This window comes from Lathyrus oleraceus, chromosome 1 (assembly GCF_024323335.1).
Source record: "Lathyrus oleraceus cultivar Zhongwan6 chromosome 1, CAAS_Psat_ZW6_1.0, whole genome shotgun sequence".
Lineage (NCBI taxonomy): Eukaryota > Viridiplantae > Streptophyta > Magnoliopsida > Fabales > Fabaceae > Lathyrus > Lathyrus oleraceus.
The window spans coordinates 426,856,858-426,875,037 of record NC_066579.1 but is presented as its reverse complement, the minus strand read 5'-3'; the positions used below and the strand labels follow the sequence as shown (position 1 = coordinate 426,875,037).

The window sequence follows — 18,180 nt, the reverse complement described above, 5'->3', positions numbered from 1 at the left end:
TAAGGGAGGCTTTATGGGTAGGTGAGACTTCTATAGGTTTAAAATATGATTCATAAGAATCAGGGCTTGAGATTGATGATGGGGGAAGGTATGGTTGTTTCAGGATCTTCTAGTATGGTTTCCATGAGTTGATCAGGACCAGACATGGTGTTTAGGGGGGTAGGTTGTTCAGATTCTGAGATACACACTAACTGGTTATGTTCATATTGATTTTCTGAAGAGAACTCACCAACTAGGTGTCTTGACACTTCATCTATAATAGATTATGTATGAAAAATAGGTAGAATTTGAGCAATGGTATGGGAGTCTAAATCATCAGATGGTTTGGGGGAAGACATGACAATTTCTAAAGTTAGAAAAATGTCATGTTTAAACGAGGGTGTGTGTTTAGAGGACTGTGTGGGTGAAATATGAAGGGTTGGTGTTTTGGTTATGGAAGAATCTAAAATTGAATCTGAGTTAGGAAACATAATCATACATGTGTTTTCAACTTCTGCAGTAGGTTCTGATGAGTTTTTTTTGCAGCTTTCTCCATTTCCACAACAACTTATAGAGCCCGAGTCTCTGTAGCATTTTCATCTACACTATTCAAAATGGCTCTACAATAGCCTTTACTTGCATGGCTTTCTCTTCCAGAACTTCAGCCTCAGAAGGATCCTCCATAGCTTTATCCCTCAAGAAAGATACTATGGACTTTGCTCCTTCTTCAATAGACTCCTTCAACAAGTCCTGAGCCAACTTCTTCACTTCCGTTGTCTTCCTGAACAAAGGTTGATTATCTTTCTCTTCTTCTTCTTCTTCTTCTTCTTCTTCTTCTTCTTCTTCTTCTTCTTCTTCTTCTTCTTCTTCTTCTTCTTCTTCTTCTTCTTCTTCTTCAAATGAAAGAATCATTTTCCTCAATTTCGTTACAAGAGGTGGTCTGACAGAAGAAGAAGTTTTCTTCATAGGAGTATTCCTAATGGCTCCACTTATGGTCTTGGTAGGCATCAAGACAACATAAGAGACTACCTCATTCACCTCCTTCTGAACAGATGCTAAAGCCTTTTTCTTGGGTGGCTTTTGAATCTCCTTCCGAGCTTCAGAAGCAACTTGTTTCCTCTTCCTTGAGGGCTTGTACATATTTTATGGTGCATCTAGAATGTCATCCATTGTCAGAATGACACCAACTTGTTCTCTTGCCATATTGATATATTATTGAATCACCTCTGGGTTGTCTAACTTGGAGATGACATGAAAATCCTCAATATAAGCGGTCTTGCCACTTCTAATACTTAGACTAGCTTCTGACTTTACCACATCCTTCTTTTTGATGATTTTCATATGGCCCATCATAGTAGTAGACATGATGTTTCCATAGGGCTTTTCCAGATCCTGAATGTCACCATTTTCCTTCAGATACTCAATTAGTCTGCTTTGATGAAATAGTTTAGACAAGAGTCTATCATAGGGCACATTCTTCTTTTGATGCTTGTAGCTTTCCATGATAGCTTCACAAAGATGATTGGAGATGTATGCTTCCGGATTGATCTTTTCTCCATTAACTAGATACCAAATGAAATGTATGTGATCCCATGAAATCTGATAAGTATTTCCTTCCTTGGGAGTCAGACAACCAATGAGAATTTTGAACAAAAGCCAGTAAGGAATCTTCATAGTCTTCACCTTTACAAAGTCATCAGATTTGAGAAACAAGCTTGACTTGATCAAAGTTCCTTCTTTGATAATTTCTTTGGTATTCAGAGAAAATCTTCCTTTATCAGACACCCCAAAGAGCTGGGCAATATGGTTTATAGTGATGGTTACTTAAATCCCATCACTGCAGACCTAATCTCAATTTCTTTGAACTCTTTTAATCCTATTTTAACTCTACTCTTCCCTTTGTTTGCATCATCTTCAACAATCTTTTGTCTTTCCTTAGAAGCAGTAGAATCTTCATAAACTTTTTTTGCCCTAACCCATAAATCCTTGACAAGATAGGGGTAAATGGGTCAATTGAGCATTTCGAAGTAAGACATTCATCCTTGAACTTCAAAATACTCTTTTAGAGGATACCTATTTACACTGAAAGATTTAAAATCCACTACTTTCTCCTGAATCAACTTTAGTTCATTCTCTCTGATCTTCATCGTTCTAGGTTTGATGTGAAGACTTTTTCCAGAAACTACTTTCATGGGAGCTTGTTGAGAAGAAAACGCCATTGAAATGAGGTTTAGGGTTCTAAAAGTTTTTTTTGGTTGAAAAATGGATTGTTTTTCTGAGAAAGTTTGTGAACGAAGGTGTGAGCTGTAAAATGAGAGAAAGTGTGTTAGTTTTGAATATCTGAGTGTTTTGAGTGAAAAGTATTTTTTAATTTTGTTTAAAACAAAACTTAATGACAAAGGAGACACAAAACACAATATTCAAAGCTATTAATCATTACCTGAAGGTTATTACTCAATAGTTAATATCCACGTATTAGAAAATCTTTCATATTCGTGACACATATGCGGGACAAGTGGTAAAAGAAGTTGAAAAGATTTTCCACTTACATGCTATCAGAGACTGTTCATCAGATTCTAAGCATCAGAGACTGAGATGCTTCAGAGGTTACTATTAATCAGAGACTAGTTCAGAGCCTCCGATCATAGTGACTTCTAATCATCATCAGACTCTAATTCTCCATTCATAAGCAATCACTATTCTTTTACAAAAGTATGTTTATATTCTTTTTAATAAAATCAAATCTTTCTATATCAAGAGGCTTGGTAAATATATCGACTCATTGATGATCAATATCAATGGATTGTATATCTATCACACATTTCTAAATATAGTCTATAATAAAATGATGTTTTATTTCAATGTGCTTAGTTCTTGAATGTTGAATAGGATTTTTTGTCAAACATGTAGCATTAATATTATCACAATAAATTGGAATACGGCTCCCACAAATTTGATAGTCTTCTAATTGATATTTCATCTAGAGTAGTTATGTGCAACAACTTGCAGTTGAGATGTTTTATGCTTATGTTGTAGACAAATCATTAGTTGCTTGTATTTTACTAGCTTAGGATATAAGATTTTCACCTAAAAATTGACAGTTTCCACTAGTGGATTTCCTCTCAGTTCTATCCCCAACATATTCAATATCACATAATCCAACTAGCTTGTAATCTAGATATTTTTTATAAAGTAGTACTAGATTAGTAGTTCCTTTTAGATATCTAAAAATTCTCTTAACAATAGTTAAATGAGTCTCTCTAGAATCTAAGTAGAATCTTGCATATAGACGTACACTAAATAAAACTAGATGGTAACCCGCGTGTTGCGCGGATATTTTAACATTTTTTTAATCAATTTTGTATCTATTTAAATATTGTAATTGTTACTATTTTGCTATTTTCATAAAATATAGAGATATTTAATATAAATATTTGTAAGTATTTTGTATATGTGTTATAACTATTGATTTTTACTTTAAAATAAGTTTTTTATTTGTAGGTATTAGAAATATTTCACTATTGAAGAAGTGTATATCTTGTTTTTAAATTATATCTTAGAATTTTAAAATTTTAAAATTTTAAAATAATTAAAATTAATTATAAAATTTAATTAAATAATAAGATGTTTTTCTACTAAAAAGTTTAATCACATAATTTTTTTTTAATATTTACAAACCAAAATATTTCTATTTCATGATTTTTTAATTTTATTAATTTATAAATAAAGTTCAAATCTGTTACAAAAATTGATCAACTAATAAAATTATTTTAGTTATTAAATTTTGTAAGAATTTTATATATTTAATATTATTTTTTCTTATCCATCTGTTTTTATTTTTATTTTTGAATGATTTATTTATTTTTGTGTTAAATGTTTTTTAATTTGACAAAATAGTGTAGTTATTATATTTTTAGGTATTAGACTCTAAAAAAAGAAAAAATAGTATAGTTATTAACAAAATAGTGTAATTGTATTTTATTAATATGCAAATAAAATTTAACAAAATTATTGTAATTATTAAATTTTGTAAGAATTGTAAATATTTTATATAATTTTTTTAGTCATCAGTTTTTAATTTTTATTTTTTAATTGATGTTTTGTAATTTAACAAAATAGTACGGTTATTGTATTTTTTGATATTAGACTCTATAAACAAATAATAGTATAGTTATTAACAAAATTGTGTACTTATTATTATTTTTTAGATGTAAGTTAAAAAGATTGAATTATATAAAGAGTGATAATTATATTTAATTGTAATTAAATTTTGTGAGACATTTAATAATAAGATTTTTGTAACATGATTATTGAAATAGAAGTTGAAGTGTAATTGTGTAAATATGTTGCAAGATTGAATCCTAGGTGACAGTCAGATTTTAATTAATGTGACAAATATAACTTACATGGCGTATTATTTATCATAACATAATCCGTTTCATTAGATTTAATATATTATAATAGAGGTAAGTTTTAATATTTTTTAATCAATTTTATATTTATTTAAATATTGTAATTGTTAATATTTTGTTGTTTTCATAAAATATAGAGATATTTAATTTAAATATTTTTAACTATTTTGAATATGTTTTATATTGTACAATAATACTGAGATAGTTTCAAGTTTTTATATAAATTTAAAAAAAGGAATAAAAAATTTATTTCGACATTATTCAATTATTTTTTATCGGACTAAAATATGTTAATTGTTTTGAATTTTATAGCTTTATTTTTTACTTTAAAGTAAGTTTGTTATTTGTAGGTATTATGAATATTTCATGTTATTGAAGAAGTGTATATCTTGTTTTTAAAGTAATTAAAATTATTTATAAAATTTAATTAAATAATACGCTGATTTGCTATTAAAAAGTTTAATCACATAATTTTTTTAATATTTAAAAACCAAAATATTTCTATTTTATGATTTTTTTATTTTATTAATTTATAAATAAAGTTCAAATTAGTTATGAAAATTGATCAACTAATAAAATTGTTTTAGTTATTAAATTTTGTAAGAATTTTATATATTTAATATTATGTTTTGTTATCCATCTGCTTTTATTTTTATTTTTGAAAGATTGATTTATTTTTGTGTTAATTGTTTTTTAATTTAATAAAATAATATAGTTATTATATTTTTATATATTAGACTCTAAAAAAAGAAGAAATAGTATAGTTATTAACAAAATAGTGTAGCTATCGTTTTTTAGGTGTAAGTTAAAAATATTAAAATATGTAAAGAGGGATAGTTGTATTTAGTTGTGATTAACTCTTCTGATATATATAATAATAAGATTTTTGTAACATATGATTTTGGGAATAAAAGTTGAAGTGTAATTGTATTTTATTAATTTGTAAATAAAATTTAAATTAGTTATGAGATTAATCAACTAATAAAGTTATTATAATTATTAAATTTTGTAAGAACTTTAAATATTTATTATAATTTTTTTGGTCATCAATTATTTTATTTTATTTTTATTGATGTTTTGTAATTTAACAAAATAGTGTAGTTATTGTATTTTTTGATATTAGACTCTATAAACAAATAATAGTGTAGTTATTAACAAAATTGTGTATTTATTATTATTTTTTAGATGTAAATTGAAAAGATTGAATTATATAAAGAGTGATAATTGTGTTTAATTGTAATTAACTTTTGTGAGACATTTAATAATAAGATTTTTGTAACATAATTTTTGTAATAGAAGTTAAAGTGTAATTGTGTAAATATATTGCAAGATTGAATCCTAGGTGACACGTTAGATTTTAATTGATGTGGCAAATATAACTTACATGACGTATTATTTGTCATAACATAATCCATTGCATTAGATTTAATATATTATAATAGATATAAGTCTAAAAGTTATTAAGTAAAGCAAAAAAATCTACTCCCTCCATCTTAATTGTAGTGCCAACTTATCCTTTTTAAAAACCATTTTTTAATAGAAAATTATTTGACATCTAAAATTGATTTAATTTTGACAATACATACCTTGAAGTGAAATAGTGACTGTATGTAATGGTTGTATAAACAAAGAGTCAGATTGTTGATACACAAAATACCCATGACAAACATAATGAAGTGTTTGTATACTTGATAAAAAAAATCCAATCTACCATTTTAAATAATACATGAAATCCCACTCTTTAACGTAAGAAAAAATTATATATTCATCATATTTTCAATGAAAAATAAAAACTACATCTAAACATCTAAAGGAATTGAATATAAGTTTTATCCTTTTATGTTATAGATAAAGAAGATGGTAGTGTTTGAATGGTTGAGATTTGTTCAATGAAGAAAAACATGATATTGAAAATGGGGATAATTCATTTTCAACAATATGCTGTAATTTTTCCATTTCTTACAAAAACATCCAAAAGATAAGATACATTCGTTATTCTGTATGTAAAAAAAAAATACTTTGAACTTCCAAAAGATAAGATGCATTTGGTATATACTATTTGAAGGAATTAATTTGATTACAAAAACATCCGAAAGAAAAGATGCATTTGGTATACTGTTTGTAAAAAAAAAAAAACTTTGAAAAAATTAAATTTGAGAATGTAAATAACAGAAAACTATTTGAAAGTATAAATACATGATATTTGAGGAAACCACCTTTTAAATGGAGTAAAAGGAGTGAAATAATTTTTGACACCTACATAGAAAATAAATGTTTCTTTTTGGGTTGCCATAGATTAAAGACTAAAAAGAAAAGGGTTGTTCTAGTTGATATGCAAATTGATGTTCAATAACCATGCAATCCAAAATGAAGCATTTCATGTCTGTTATTGTATGTTATCACTATTTTTTGGATGGTTTTCTTTATGGGTGCCGTTCATCTTTAGTCAATATGGTGATGAGTTGTGGTGTTCAATTTTGAAGCTTTCACATAACTCTTTCATCATCTTATTGTTGATATTTGATCCATTGTTAGTAATGATCTTGTTGGGAACCCCGTAATGGCATATGGTGTCTTTCTTTATGAAGCGGACAACCACTTGCTTCATGACATTGGCATAAGACACAACTTCAACCCACTTGGTAAAAGAGTCTATGGAAACTAGTATAAATTTGTGTGCGTTTAAAGCCTTGTAGTTTGATGAGCTCGATCATGTTTATTTCCCACATGGAGAATGACCATGGTGTTGTTAAGATGTTCAGAGGAGTATATGACACATGAACCTTATCAGCATAAATCTGGAATTTATGGCATGTCTTAGCGTAATGGTAACAATCAATTTCCATAGTCAACCAGTAATAGCTCGTCCTTAAGATTTTCTTGGTCATTGCATGAGTACCAAAAGATCCTTCATAGATTTCCTTGATGAGCATGTCTGCTTCGTGTCTATCCACACATTTGAGCAGGACCATGTCATAATTTCTCTTGTATAACACACTTCCATTTAAGAAGAATTTTGTTACTAACCTCCTCAGAGTTTTCTTGTCTACGATTGAATCATTTGTTGGGTATTCTCATTTCTCAAGATAACACTTAATATCATAGAACCAAGGTTTATCATCAGACTCTTTTACTGCTACCAAGCAATGTGCAGGTTGATCAAAATGTCTGATTATGATAGATGACTGGTGTTTGGGCCACATCAATTTGTACATTGATGTCAATGTTGCTAGAGCACTTGCCATTTGATTTTCCTCTCGAGAGATAGGAGAAAAGGTGATTTCTTCGAATTAGGGTAATAGTTCCAACACATAATCCCGATATGGAATTAGGTTAGGATGTCTTGTTTCCCAGTTACCTATTAGTTGATGTATAACCAAAGCAGAGTCTCCATATACTTCAAGGATTTTATCCTTAAGTCAATAATTACTTTTATTCCCATTATGCATGTTTCATACTCAACAATATTGTTGGTGCAATCAAAGTAGAGTTTTATAGTGAGAGATTAATTGTTAGTGTTGCAGATGATGAGATGTTGTGAGTTGATGCCCTATTTATAGATGAGTAAGTGTTGAATAGGTTGAATAGGTATGCAACATGTGAAGCATTGGATTAGATGCATGCATGTGACAAGAGAGTAAGCGCCTAAGGCTATGCCGTATGCTTGCTTTATGACATGCATGGTCACATGCGCCAAGGCTAGTGGCGCATGCATGTCTTTTTTTGCAAGCAATGAAGAGGCACCAAAGGCATGGGAGCCTAGGTTGCTTTATGCACCATCGGAATGGGCGTCTGCTTTGGATTATTAGGGCACATATTCCTTGTGAGATTCCTTATGTGCAGGTGCATGCTTTGTGTGCATAGATTCTACCAGGCGCATGCATTGTATTATCTTGTCTCTGCATGGATTCTTTGCATTGTATTGTCTTGTCGTTGCAGATGAATTGTGTGATCAGTGCATACAACGTTTACCCTATTTAATTATATGTGAATAACAGATCAATACATTCACCATTAGTAGAAACACTAAAGTTACATTTAAAAAAATGTCTTCCTCACCACATTACATGATCAGTGTCCATATCGAAGGTGAAATATTTGAGCATCAATTATTCGGTTTTTGTTTTCGCAACACAGAAGTAACTCGGTTTACAATAAATCGACGATAAATTTTTTCACATCTGAAACAAAGAATAGAAAAGAAATTGCAGTGCAGTCCTGTGGGCCAAATCATCTATAAAATCCGGTGTGGTTTACAGACAACCAGGTAAAATTTTATCAAAAGAAGATTCAAGATGATGACGATGTTCATCATATGTTTGTCAGTCACGAACAATTTGGGTACAACGATATAAAGTTGTATATATTACCACAACAACAACAAGTGTCTCAGTTCATTGATCAGTCACAAGTGTTTTGTGAAACTCATGACGACGAACAAGCTGAGGTGAATGTTATAGACGAGGAAGAAGAAGAAGCCGAAATTTTGGTTGATTCAATGGTGACCAATGATGAAGAAGGGGAGCCATTACCATCTAGTCATGTATACTGTCCACCTCAACACATGACAAGTTTGAATTTAGGTTCCGATGAACCTTCATCAGATATATTTTACAATCCTTATGTGCAAATGCAAAGATCTTTAGAAGAAGGAGGCACATTTCGCACAAAAGAAGATTGTGTAAAAGCCATTAAAAAGTTTCACATGGAACTATCAGCTGATCACAGATTTGATAGAACTAATGCATTAAGGTGCAAAATTTATTGTCCAAATGAGCACTGCCTTTTCAGGTTGTCAGCTTCGTACCGGAAGAGGAGTGATTCTTGGGAGATTGAATTCATGGGTCCAGTTCACTCATGCATGCTCACAAACCCAATGCAAGACCATCAGAAACTTAGCTCCCAGTTAATATGCGATGAAATTTTGTCTGTCATTAGCGACAATCCGTCGTTAAAGGTGAATACAACAATCTCGCATATTGTAGCACAATACCATTACACTCCACCATATAGGAAGAATTGGATAGCTAGGATAAAGACGGTTGAAAAAGTGTATGACAATTGGGAGGAGTCTTACAAACAACTTCCAAAATACCTGTCGGCTCTTAAACAGTATGCTCCATGGATTATTGTCAAGTTGGAAACGTTGTCGGCGTATACACCAAACGGGACTTGTGCTATTGGAAATGGAATATTCCACCGTCTCTTCTGGGCGTATCAACCATCCATCAAAACTTTTTCTTTCTGTAAATCTATTATACAAATTGATGGTACATGGTTGTATGGGAAATATAAAGGAACGTTACTGATGGCAGTGGCACAAGATGACAACAACAACATTTTTCCAATCGCCTTTGCCCTTGTTGAAGGTGAGACTGCTGAGGGATGGAGTTTTTTCCTAAGAAATATCTGATTGCACGTTGCACCTCAACCTAACTTATGTTCGATCTCCGACCAACACCCTTCAATCGTCAGTGCATACAAAAACATTGATAATGGATGGCAGGATCCTTATTCGACGCATGTCTGCATTAAACATATCGCTCGGAATTTTATGCAGGAGATCAAAGACAAAACGTTGCGGAAGAAGGTTGTCAACGTAGGTTATGCATTATCAAAACCTTCTTTCAAACACTACCGCGAAGAAATAAGATTGTTAAACGCAGATGCAGTACGGTAGATCGACAGTATTCCATTGGAGAAGTGGACTAAGGCATACGACAACAGTCAGCATTAGGGCCACATGACAATAAATCTTGTGGAATCAATGAACTCTATCTTCAAAGGCATTCGAAACCTACCTATAACCGATTTGGTGCAAACAACATATTTCAGGCTAGGGACGCTGTTTGAGACCAGACGTTCCAAATGGAGTTCAGTGTTGCAATCTGGGCAGTTATTCAGTGATGCTTCAATAAAATTCATTAGAAACAAAGCTGCCAAAGCAAACACACACGTGGTCTCGGTGACCGTACTAAAGGTTGGTACAATGTTGCTGAGTCCATGGATCACAATGAAGGCATGCCAATGGGACAATATAGAGTGGAATTAGATAGAGGTTGGTGCGACTGCGGAAAGTTCCAAGCCTTTCGTACGCCCTACTCTCATGTCATTGCGGCATGTTCAAAGGTTCGAAGGGATTCATCCTACTTATTATCTGACGTTTACAAAGTCATAAGCCTATCAAATGTATACAAAATTAGTTTTCCAGTAGTGGTAAAAGAAGATTACTGACCAAAATATCAAGGGGACATTGTCTGGCACAACGAAGTTATGCGAAGAAAGAAAAAGGATCGCCCAAACAGCACCCGTATTCAGATCGAAATGGATACGGCGAACAAAATGGTTCGATTATGTAGTTCATGCCGTTAGCCAGGTCACAATCATACTAACTGTCATAGTGTTGGAACGAACACAACAAGATAAATTTACATGTACCTCTTTTGCAATATATAAAAAACAAATTTTATTTCATATGATAAGTTTGTGAGGAAATACCATCACAAACAAATACAAGACATTCAACACACAAGCAACACATAAATAACAAAACAAAAAACTAAAACAATTAAAATATCATTACAATAACTAAGCGATTACAACCATCAAAACAATTTTGAACATATTATGCATCATCCTATGAACGTCTCTGTGAGTCTTAATATCCACCCATGCATGCACTTCTCCATTTTGGTTGAACTTGGACACAATCCATTGGATTCTTCTAATCCTTTCACCATCTCCAATTTCTCCATCTAACCAACGGTTCAACGTCCGATTAAGACGTTCAAACGAATCTATATTCCAAAGTCGAATCTTTATCTGAGACGCGACGTCGGAAAAGATTAAATCAACATTTCTCTTGTGAATGCATTCAGACATGGTTAACAATCAAAAACTTGAAGGAGATTGAAGTAGAATGAAAAAAAAATTTGGTTGTAGAGTAAAAGTTGTGTGAAAAAATATGGGTGAAGGGCGAGATACTTATAGAAGAAACTTTTAAAATGCATGCGCCAAAGGGTTAGGTGCCACACATCTGATGCACATGCATGCGTCAGAAGCATGGGCGCAAACACATGCATGCGCCAGCAGCCTTGACGCCTCCGTGCATTGCTTTTAAAGCATGCGCCAATGGTGTTGACGCCTCTTCTTCATTTTAAATGGATCCGTCATTTGATCTAACACATCTGTTTAAAAATGTGGTTATTCCAATAATTTTTTTGAAATATTGATTATTTTAGATATTAATTTGAAAAATGTGGTTATTTTAAAAAAAAATCCTTATTAATGGTTCTATTTTAGGTGAAATTTCTTGATGATTTTAAATTTTTAATTGCCATTTTATACTTTTTAATTGTTGGCTTGATGCTTTCTAATTAAAATGTAAAAAAAAAAAAAACTTTCAATCTATTAAAAAAATAAAATAAAAATCTAAAAAAACATAGACAGACAAATTTTTATATCCAATTTCACTTAACGGACTTTTTGTCCCACTCTTTTTTTGGCGGACTTAAGACGAGGCAGGGCAGGGCGGACGGTCCGTTTCGCCATCCATAATACAATTGAGTTTATATAATTATTTTTTATTTTACAATTAAATAAATCATTTCAAATTTACACTTTTATATAAATACATTTTATATTGTATCAAATAAACATTCTATTTCTCAAAATACCATCCTCAAAATGCACTTCCCTTACAGAAGCTTTGTCTGTTCATTTTTGTTTTGCAGAAATTGATTGTTATATTTGACCGTTGAGGACACCTCACTACACATGAAAAGGTTTCCTTCGAGTAGGTGCTCGATTTTCCATCGACTGCAGTCTCTGTTTGAGGTGAAAAACTTCAACCTATGCAGCCAACAAAGATTGCAACCGGGTTTAAGAAATCCAATGTATGGTAAAAACATCCAACTTTATGACAAGAAAAGCAAATATTTGTAATCAATCTAAGAATGTACCTGTAACTGGAATGTCCTGGCTCTTTCTCCTGCAAGAACTCCTCTTGTAGAGTGCAATTCCTACCAAGAGTTTACTCGGTCAGTACTAGCATTTTACCGGTATACAAATAATACCGCAAAACGGAATGTCATATATATACCTTTTGTGTATCATCTAAAACAGCCTTGAGGAAAGCCACGTCATGTTCGAGCCTTACATTGTCAGAATGAACTATGTTAGACAGGTTGTTAGCCTCTTCTTGAGCTAACTCTGCACCAACCAGCTTCTCTCTCAGCAATTCAATCTCCTTTAGCGTGTCGGCCATTTTCTTATCCGTCTCTTGCTTGCTTTCAAATGCGGACGCTAAATTTTTCTCAGCAGTTTCTTTGCTTTCTAATGAAGTAGCTAATTGTGCCTCCAGAATGCCAAATTTTCTTGTTAGGGAGGACAGTTTAGTTTCATAATGATTGTATATATTCGAAGCAGTAGATAGTGTTCCTGACTTAACGTTTTCATGGAACGACTCGTGATCACTATCTATCATGGAATTTCCATAACCTAGATTTTTCTGAATCAAATCTCCAGATGATAAAACCTGTTCCTCCATGTTGATATTGGCTCCTCTTGTGTTCATCTGATGTCCATGGTCATTTTGATTTGTTCTTTGATCTGCTACCTGAAGTATATGCAGGAAGGTGGTAAAAAAATGCTATTAGGATTTATTCATCAGACAAAAAATGATTAAACAAACAGATTAAAATAAAACGTTTTGTTTTACTTGAGGGAAAGAACGTTCATCTTCTGAATGCCTGTCACCCCTATCATCTACATTGAATTCTAAATCAGGATCAAATTGACTGTGAAGGGAGATGATGGTAGAGAGAGAACCAGAATCTTGTACAGACCGAGCTTCTGACAGAGATTTCCTTTCAGAACCATGTTCAATTGCAGATACTAGATTTTGTCTAACAATAGAGTCGATGAAACGCTGGGAAGAGTCATTTCTATGTTGAGTGGATGATGAATGTTTTTCAAGTATAGATCCTGAACCTTTGGTGGTCGTCGGTTGTCTTCTGGAAGCAGATTCGTTTTTTTCTGTTTTCAACACTTCCACCTGTCACGGCCAAGAAAAAAAAAGGTTAAAACCCAAAAGTTCAACTAAAAGAAAGAAAACTCGTACTCATACAGGTTCTTTAAACATTGGTTAAACCTGATTCGATGCCTCTTTTTTCAATCCCCCAAATGCAACCAGAAAGTCATTTTCCTTGTGCTGCACAAGAACCAAGCTAAATCCCTGCCAATACAACAGAAATCACAAGTATGCTTTTAAACAATCTTATACATTGAGGAAAATCACTGTTAAGTGTTAATGAGTGCATAAACAGTACAATTAACAGCAGGAGGCTAGCGATAGACGAATGATACGCGAAAGGAAAGATAAAATGTTCACCTTGTTGGTAGTGATAGAAGAAGGAGGAGATGCAATTTCTAGAAACCATTCGCTTTTTTTAATATCATATATCAAAGTCTCTCCATGTCCTGCAAATATAGAGGAATTAGAGGAAATAATAAATTGCAGAGATTAAGTTCTATGCATATTAATATATAATCATTTTCACTATTTCTCCTTGTAGGTTAGTATTGAAAGAAACGAATAAAGAAATGAGAGACATGAGCAAATTCTTGTGGCTGTATTAAGACATACGTTTTTTCCTGCTTCCACCACCTGCAATATACCACTTAGTGCCGCATAAAACACCACAGCAACCAGCTCTTGGTGATGGATGGAAACCGCGCGCCTTTATTCTTGACCATGCCATCTGCGATAATATTTTCATCTAATTATGTAATGAACGAATATATAATTTGCATATTGGAAATCATTAAGTTTCGTCATGATATATGGAGAGCTCACGCACCGTTTCAAAGTCGAGTGAGTACAAGTCATTCAAGGTCCTAGATTTTGATGCTCCTCCGAATAGAAAAAGAATTTTACCATTGTAAAGAGATGCAACGTGGTTGCATCTCGGAGAAGGTGTTGTGCCTCTGCAAGTACATTTATATCAGGGTTTTTCTGAGTAGATATTTCCATCAAAGTCGAAACTTAACTTTTAGTTTCCGACCTTTTCTAAACAAAGAATAAAAAAATTCATAAATGCTTACGTGCAATGAAGTGGAAGCCATGTCAAGGACTTGAGATCAAACATATGTAGATCATTCAATTTCCTCTTTTTGCAATCTTCTCCCCCAAACAATATCAAAGTACTGTTAGCCCTAACAACTGTATGACCACTGCGAGCATTCTGCCAAGAACAAAATCTTTGGTCAGCACTTCCTAAAGAGATTTCAGTGGACGAAATCAAATTATGCTACATCGATAGGGCATGATATGCAAATCGCAATCGAAAAGCACATGTCCTAATAGTTGGATTATGCAAATCTAAAGAAACAATCCCCAAGATCATCTGTCTACACTATAGAACAAAAATTTCCACTTTCAATATTCCTACCGGTATGTCTCCCTTTGGTTCCATGAGCGACCAGCACTCGGTCTCTGTGTCAAACGCCCATACTACAAAAGCCAAAAAAAGACAGTTAGAAGAACTCCACGGCATGAATCAGGACAATGCTATTACATATACAAGTGACATGGGGTTGAACCAGAAATTTTGTCGCTTCCAGGGTCTGTTTTCCCTCCAACGAGGAGTGCTTTTTTTCCCCAAGAAACCTAGTCAAAGTTGAAGGTCACAAAATTTTAGTATCATATACAAATTGGAAAACTAACGTCAATTCTGAATGAAATTAGACCGGTTGCATTCGTAAGCATCTCTACCAGCCTCAAAATTTACATATCAGAATACAAACAATTATGGCTAAAAGCGTAAATTTAAATGTACCAAACAATGACCCTTGCAAGCTGGAATCTGTAACGGAAGACTACTTGGTGACAAGTATAGCTTGGACGACACTGTGGTCCATGAAAATGTGTCAAAATTTAGAACCTGGCAATATAATGAATAGTATGTTGATGTGATGAGCCAACAACGAAATAAGAAATTAATATTAATGCTCATATAGAAACAACAATCTCTCAATTCCAAAACTAGAAATGTCATCTCACTCACCTGCACGTCGTCTAACAATCCATTCCCAGATTCACCACCAACCGCAATCATCTTATTCTCAATAACACATGCTGCATGCTATTCCAATGAATAACAATAGTTCAGTAGTCAAATTATTTTTATATAAGCTATATGCTGTTTTCATAACATATCCTAAAGAACATATAAAAATAAGTTGAAAACATTTTATGGACGCCTTATTAGTCGTTTCTATAAGCTCTTTCAAAAGTGTTAATGCCAATTGATAAACTCAATTAAGTCAATCCAAATAGACACCAGGGCCTATTTGGACAAACAACATAATTAAGGGTTTATCATATAAGTGTGCTTATGCATATGTTACTTCTATGACAAAAGATGATATAAAGTCAAACTACTATCATATAAGTTATAAGTTAAGTTGTTTTTTCGCAACCAATCCTAAAGAGTGCTTATAGAAACGTCATAAGTTCTCTTCCAAACAGTCTCACAAGTGTTTATACCAATAGATTAACACAAATAAATTAATCCAAACATGCAACGAAAACAAAAAGAATCATATATAATTGCATACATAGGATCTAGGAACGGGCTTATCTCCTGCAATTGACAACACCATCCAATTCTCTGAACTACCTGATGCACAATTACTTATCTCAGGTGCAGCAGAAGAAATTCCACAATCAATTTCCTCAGAAGAAGAAGAAGAATGACCACTAGTCCCGGCAACTCCGTCACCCTGAAAGAAGCTTAAAACTTATTAATAACCACAGTCAATGTATGCTTCAAATTCAATTTCACGCACACACACACAAACTCACATTAGAGTTTCCATTTCGTTTAGGGTGCCTAATAGGAGTTCTAGTTCCATGTGTAGAGTCAGAAAGTTGAACCTTCTTCACTCTACCAAAACAATAACACATCAATCAATAAACAGAAAAGAAACTAATGAAGAAAGAGAAAAAGAATTGTAAATCATGACCTTCCAAGTTTCTTGTGCTTACGAGAGAATCCAAACATTTTTAGAAATTAATGTTGAAAGCTGAAATCAGAGGTAGGTTCAAGTACATTAGACATATCACATGAAAAATCACAGTTAATGAAGAAGAAGAAGAAACAAACCGATAACAGTTCACAGAGAGAAAAGGGAAGTGGGAAGGAACATTATCCCCAGAGTTGTAAGTAATGAAGTAAGATTGTTGGTTTTTGATTTAGGGGAGAAAAAGGAATATTACTAAGGTTGGAAAACTGAAAGTCAACCAAGGCTCAAAATGGTTAGAAAACAAGACAACAACGTTGTGTTAGTTAGTTAGTGACAACCGACAAGGAATCTCGTCGAGTAAGTTGGGAAGTAAAATGGACAAGAAATGGAAACGGCAAAAGAAATTTTAGAGTATATGCAATAATGGGTTTCGGGACGACAAGATCTCTATGTTGAAAATCCCAACAAGAAAGTACTAGTACCATCCGTTTTAAAATAAATGTTATTTAAGATTTTTACATGCGAATTAAAAATGCAATAATAAAAATATAATAGTGTAAAATAGTCGGACGCTGATGATTGGTGATTGCCATAAAGGTGATTGATCGTGGCTAGAGGGATAGACAATGGTGGTGAACGATATGGTTAGCGTGATAGTTTCAAGTGATCGAAGTAGTAGTTGATGATGGTGGTCGGTAGTGGTTAGAGTGGTGGTTGACAATAGAGTAAGATTGAGTGATTACACGTGGATGAAATGTGATAGTAATAGTGCTGGTTGACGATGGTCAGATTGGTGATTATAGGTGGATGAAGTGGCAATCGACGATAGTCATAATGGTGATTAACAATGGTCGGAGTGTTAGTTAGTTGTGGTTGATAATGGTGATTGATAAAGTGGTGATTAGGGGTGGCCATAATGGTTGTTTAAGTGGTGGCTAAACGTCATCAGATTAGTGGCAAATGGTGGGTGTTCCATGCCGCCCGCAAGACCCAAAGAAGTGAATGGCCAATAACGATGTGAGGCATCATTTGACAAAGAATATATGGACTCTTTTCTTCTTCTAAATAGGTAATCGCTCACGCAAGTGTTTTCCCAACCGTCTAGATTAATCTAACGGCTAATCGTATCACACGCCTAACCACACACGTTCAATTAGCAATCAATTCTCTCATTTAGAGAGGAAAACATACCATTTATCAGGTATTCAAATCATTTCTCACTCAAACTCCACTTTTCACTCTTATCCACCGCATTAGAAGCTCTGAACCACCACAACAAACTCTGAATTCATACTTTGTGAAGAAAGGAATTTTTGTTGTGTATTTTTCTTGTAATGATGTACATATATATATAAGAATACAAGAATCTGTATACTAATTACCTATAATTGTCTAGTCTATAATTTTCTATAATAGAGATCCTATTTTAAAATACAATTATGATACAATTTCCTGATATACTTTGACAGCTATATGGATATGCATTGCCAGCACATGTTTGCTTGGGTTTGATCTTCTTTAATGTGAATAATATGTGTTTATCCTTAACACCCCCCCTCAAGTTGGAGGTGGGATTGAAATCTCAAGAACACCCAACTTGCCGAGTAGTCGTTTATAAGTATCGCCTCCAAGAGGTTTAGTAAATATGTCAGCTAGTTGGTCAAAAGATCGGAGATAAGAAGGGCTGATAAAACCTGATTTAATTTTCTCACGAACGAAATGACAATCAATTTCAATGTGTTTTGTGCGTTCATGAAAAACT

General features: G+C 33.0%; 1 protein-coding gene across 1 annotated transcript; it reads right to left on the bottom strand.

Moving 5' to 3' along the window:
* Positions 1–11,941: 11,941 nt before the first annotated feature.
* Positions 11,942–16,889, bottom strand: LOC127079310 (acyl-CoA-binding domain-containing protein 6). The gene is made up of 16 exons (XM_051019713.1): positions 16,419–16,889; positions 16,258–16,339; positions 16,011–16,175; positions 15,458–15,535; positions 15,230–15,334; positions 14,994–15,060; positions 14,843–14,904; positions 14,496–14,635; positions 14,252–14,378; positions 14,038–14,152; positions 13,783–13,871; positions 13,543–13,626; positions 13,111–13,446; positions 12,493–13,008; positions 12,353–12,412; positions 11,942–12,242 (listed from the first exon to the last, which is right to left on the bottom strand). Exons 1-16 carry the CDS (start codon positions 16,454–16,456, stop codon positions 12,162–12,164), a joined length of 2,145 nt encoding a protein of 714 aa, XP_050875670.1. The 5' UTR covers positions 16,457–16,889; the 3' UTR covers positions 11,942–12,161.
* Positions 16,890–18,180: the final 1,291 nt, after the last annotated feature.

Excerpts from the sequence above, each read along its gene's own strand:
- LOC127079310 (XM_051019713.1), bottom strand. The coding sequence starts at position 16,456 with ATGTTTGGATTCTCTCGTAAGCACAAGAAACTTGGAAG. Across the intron at positions 14,153-14,251 it reads ACTCACTCGACTTTGAAACG|ATGGCATGGTCAAGAATAAA; the intron begins GTGCGTGAGCTC and ends ATATTATCGCAG. Across the intron at positions 13,009-13,110 it reads ATGAACGTTCTTTCCCTCAA|GTAGCAGATCAAAGAACAAA; the intron begins GTAAAACAAAAC and ends CATATACTTCAG.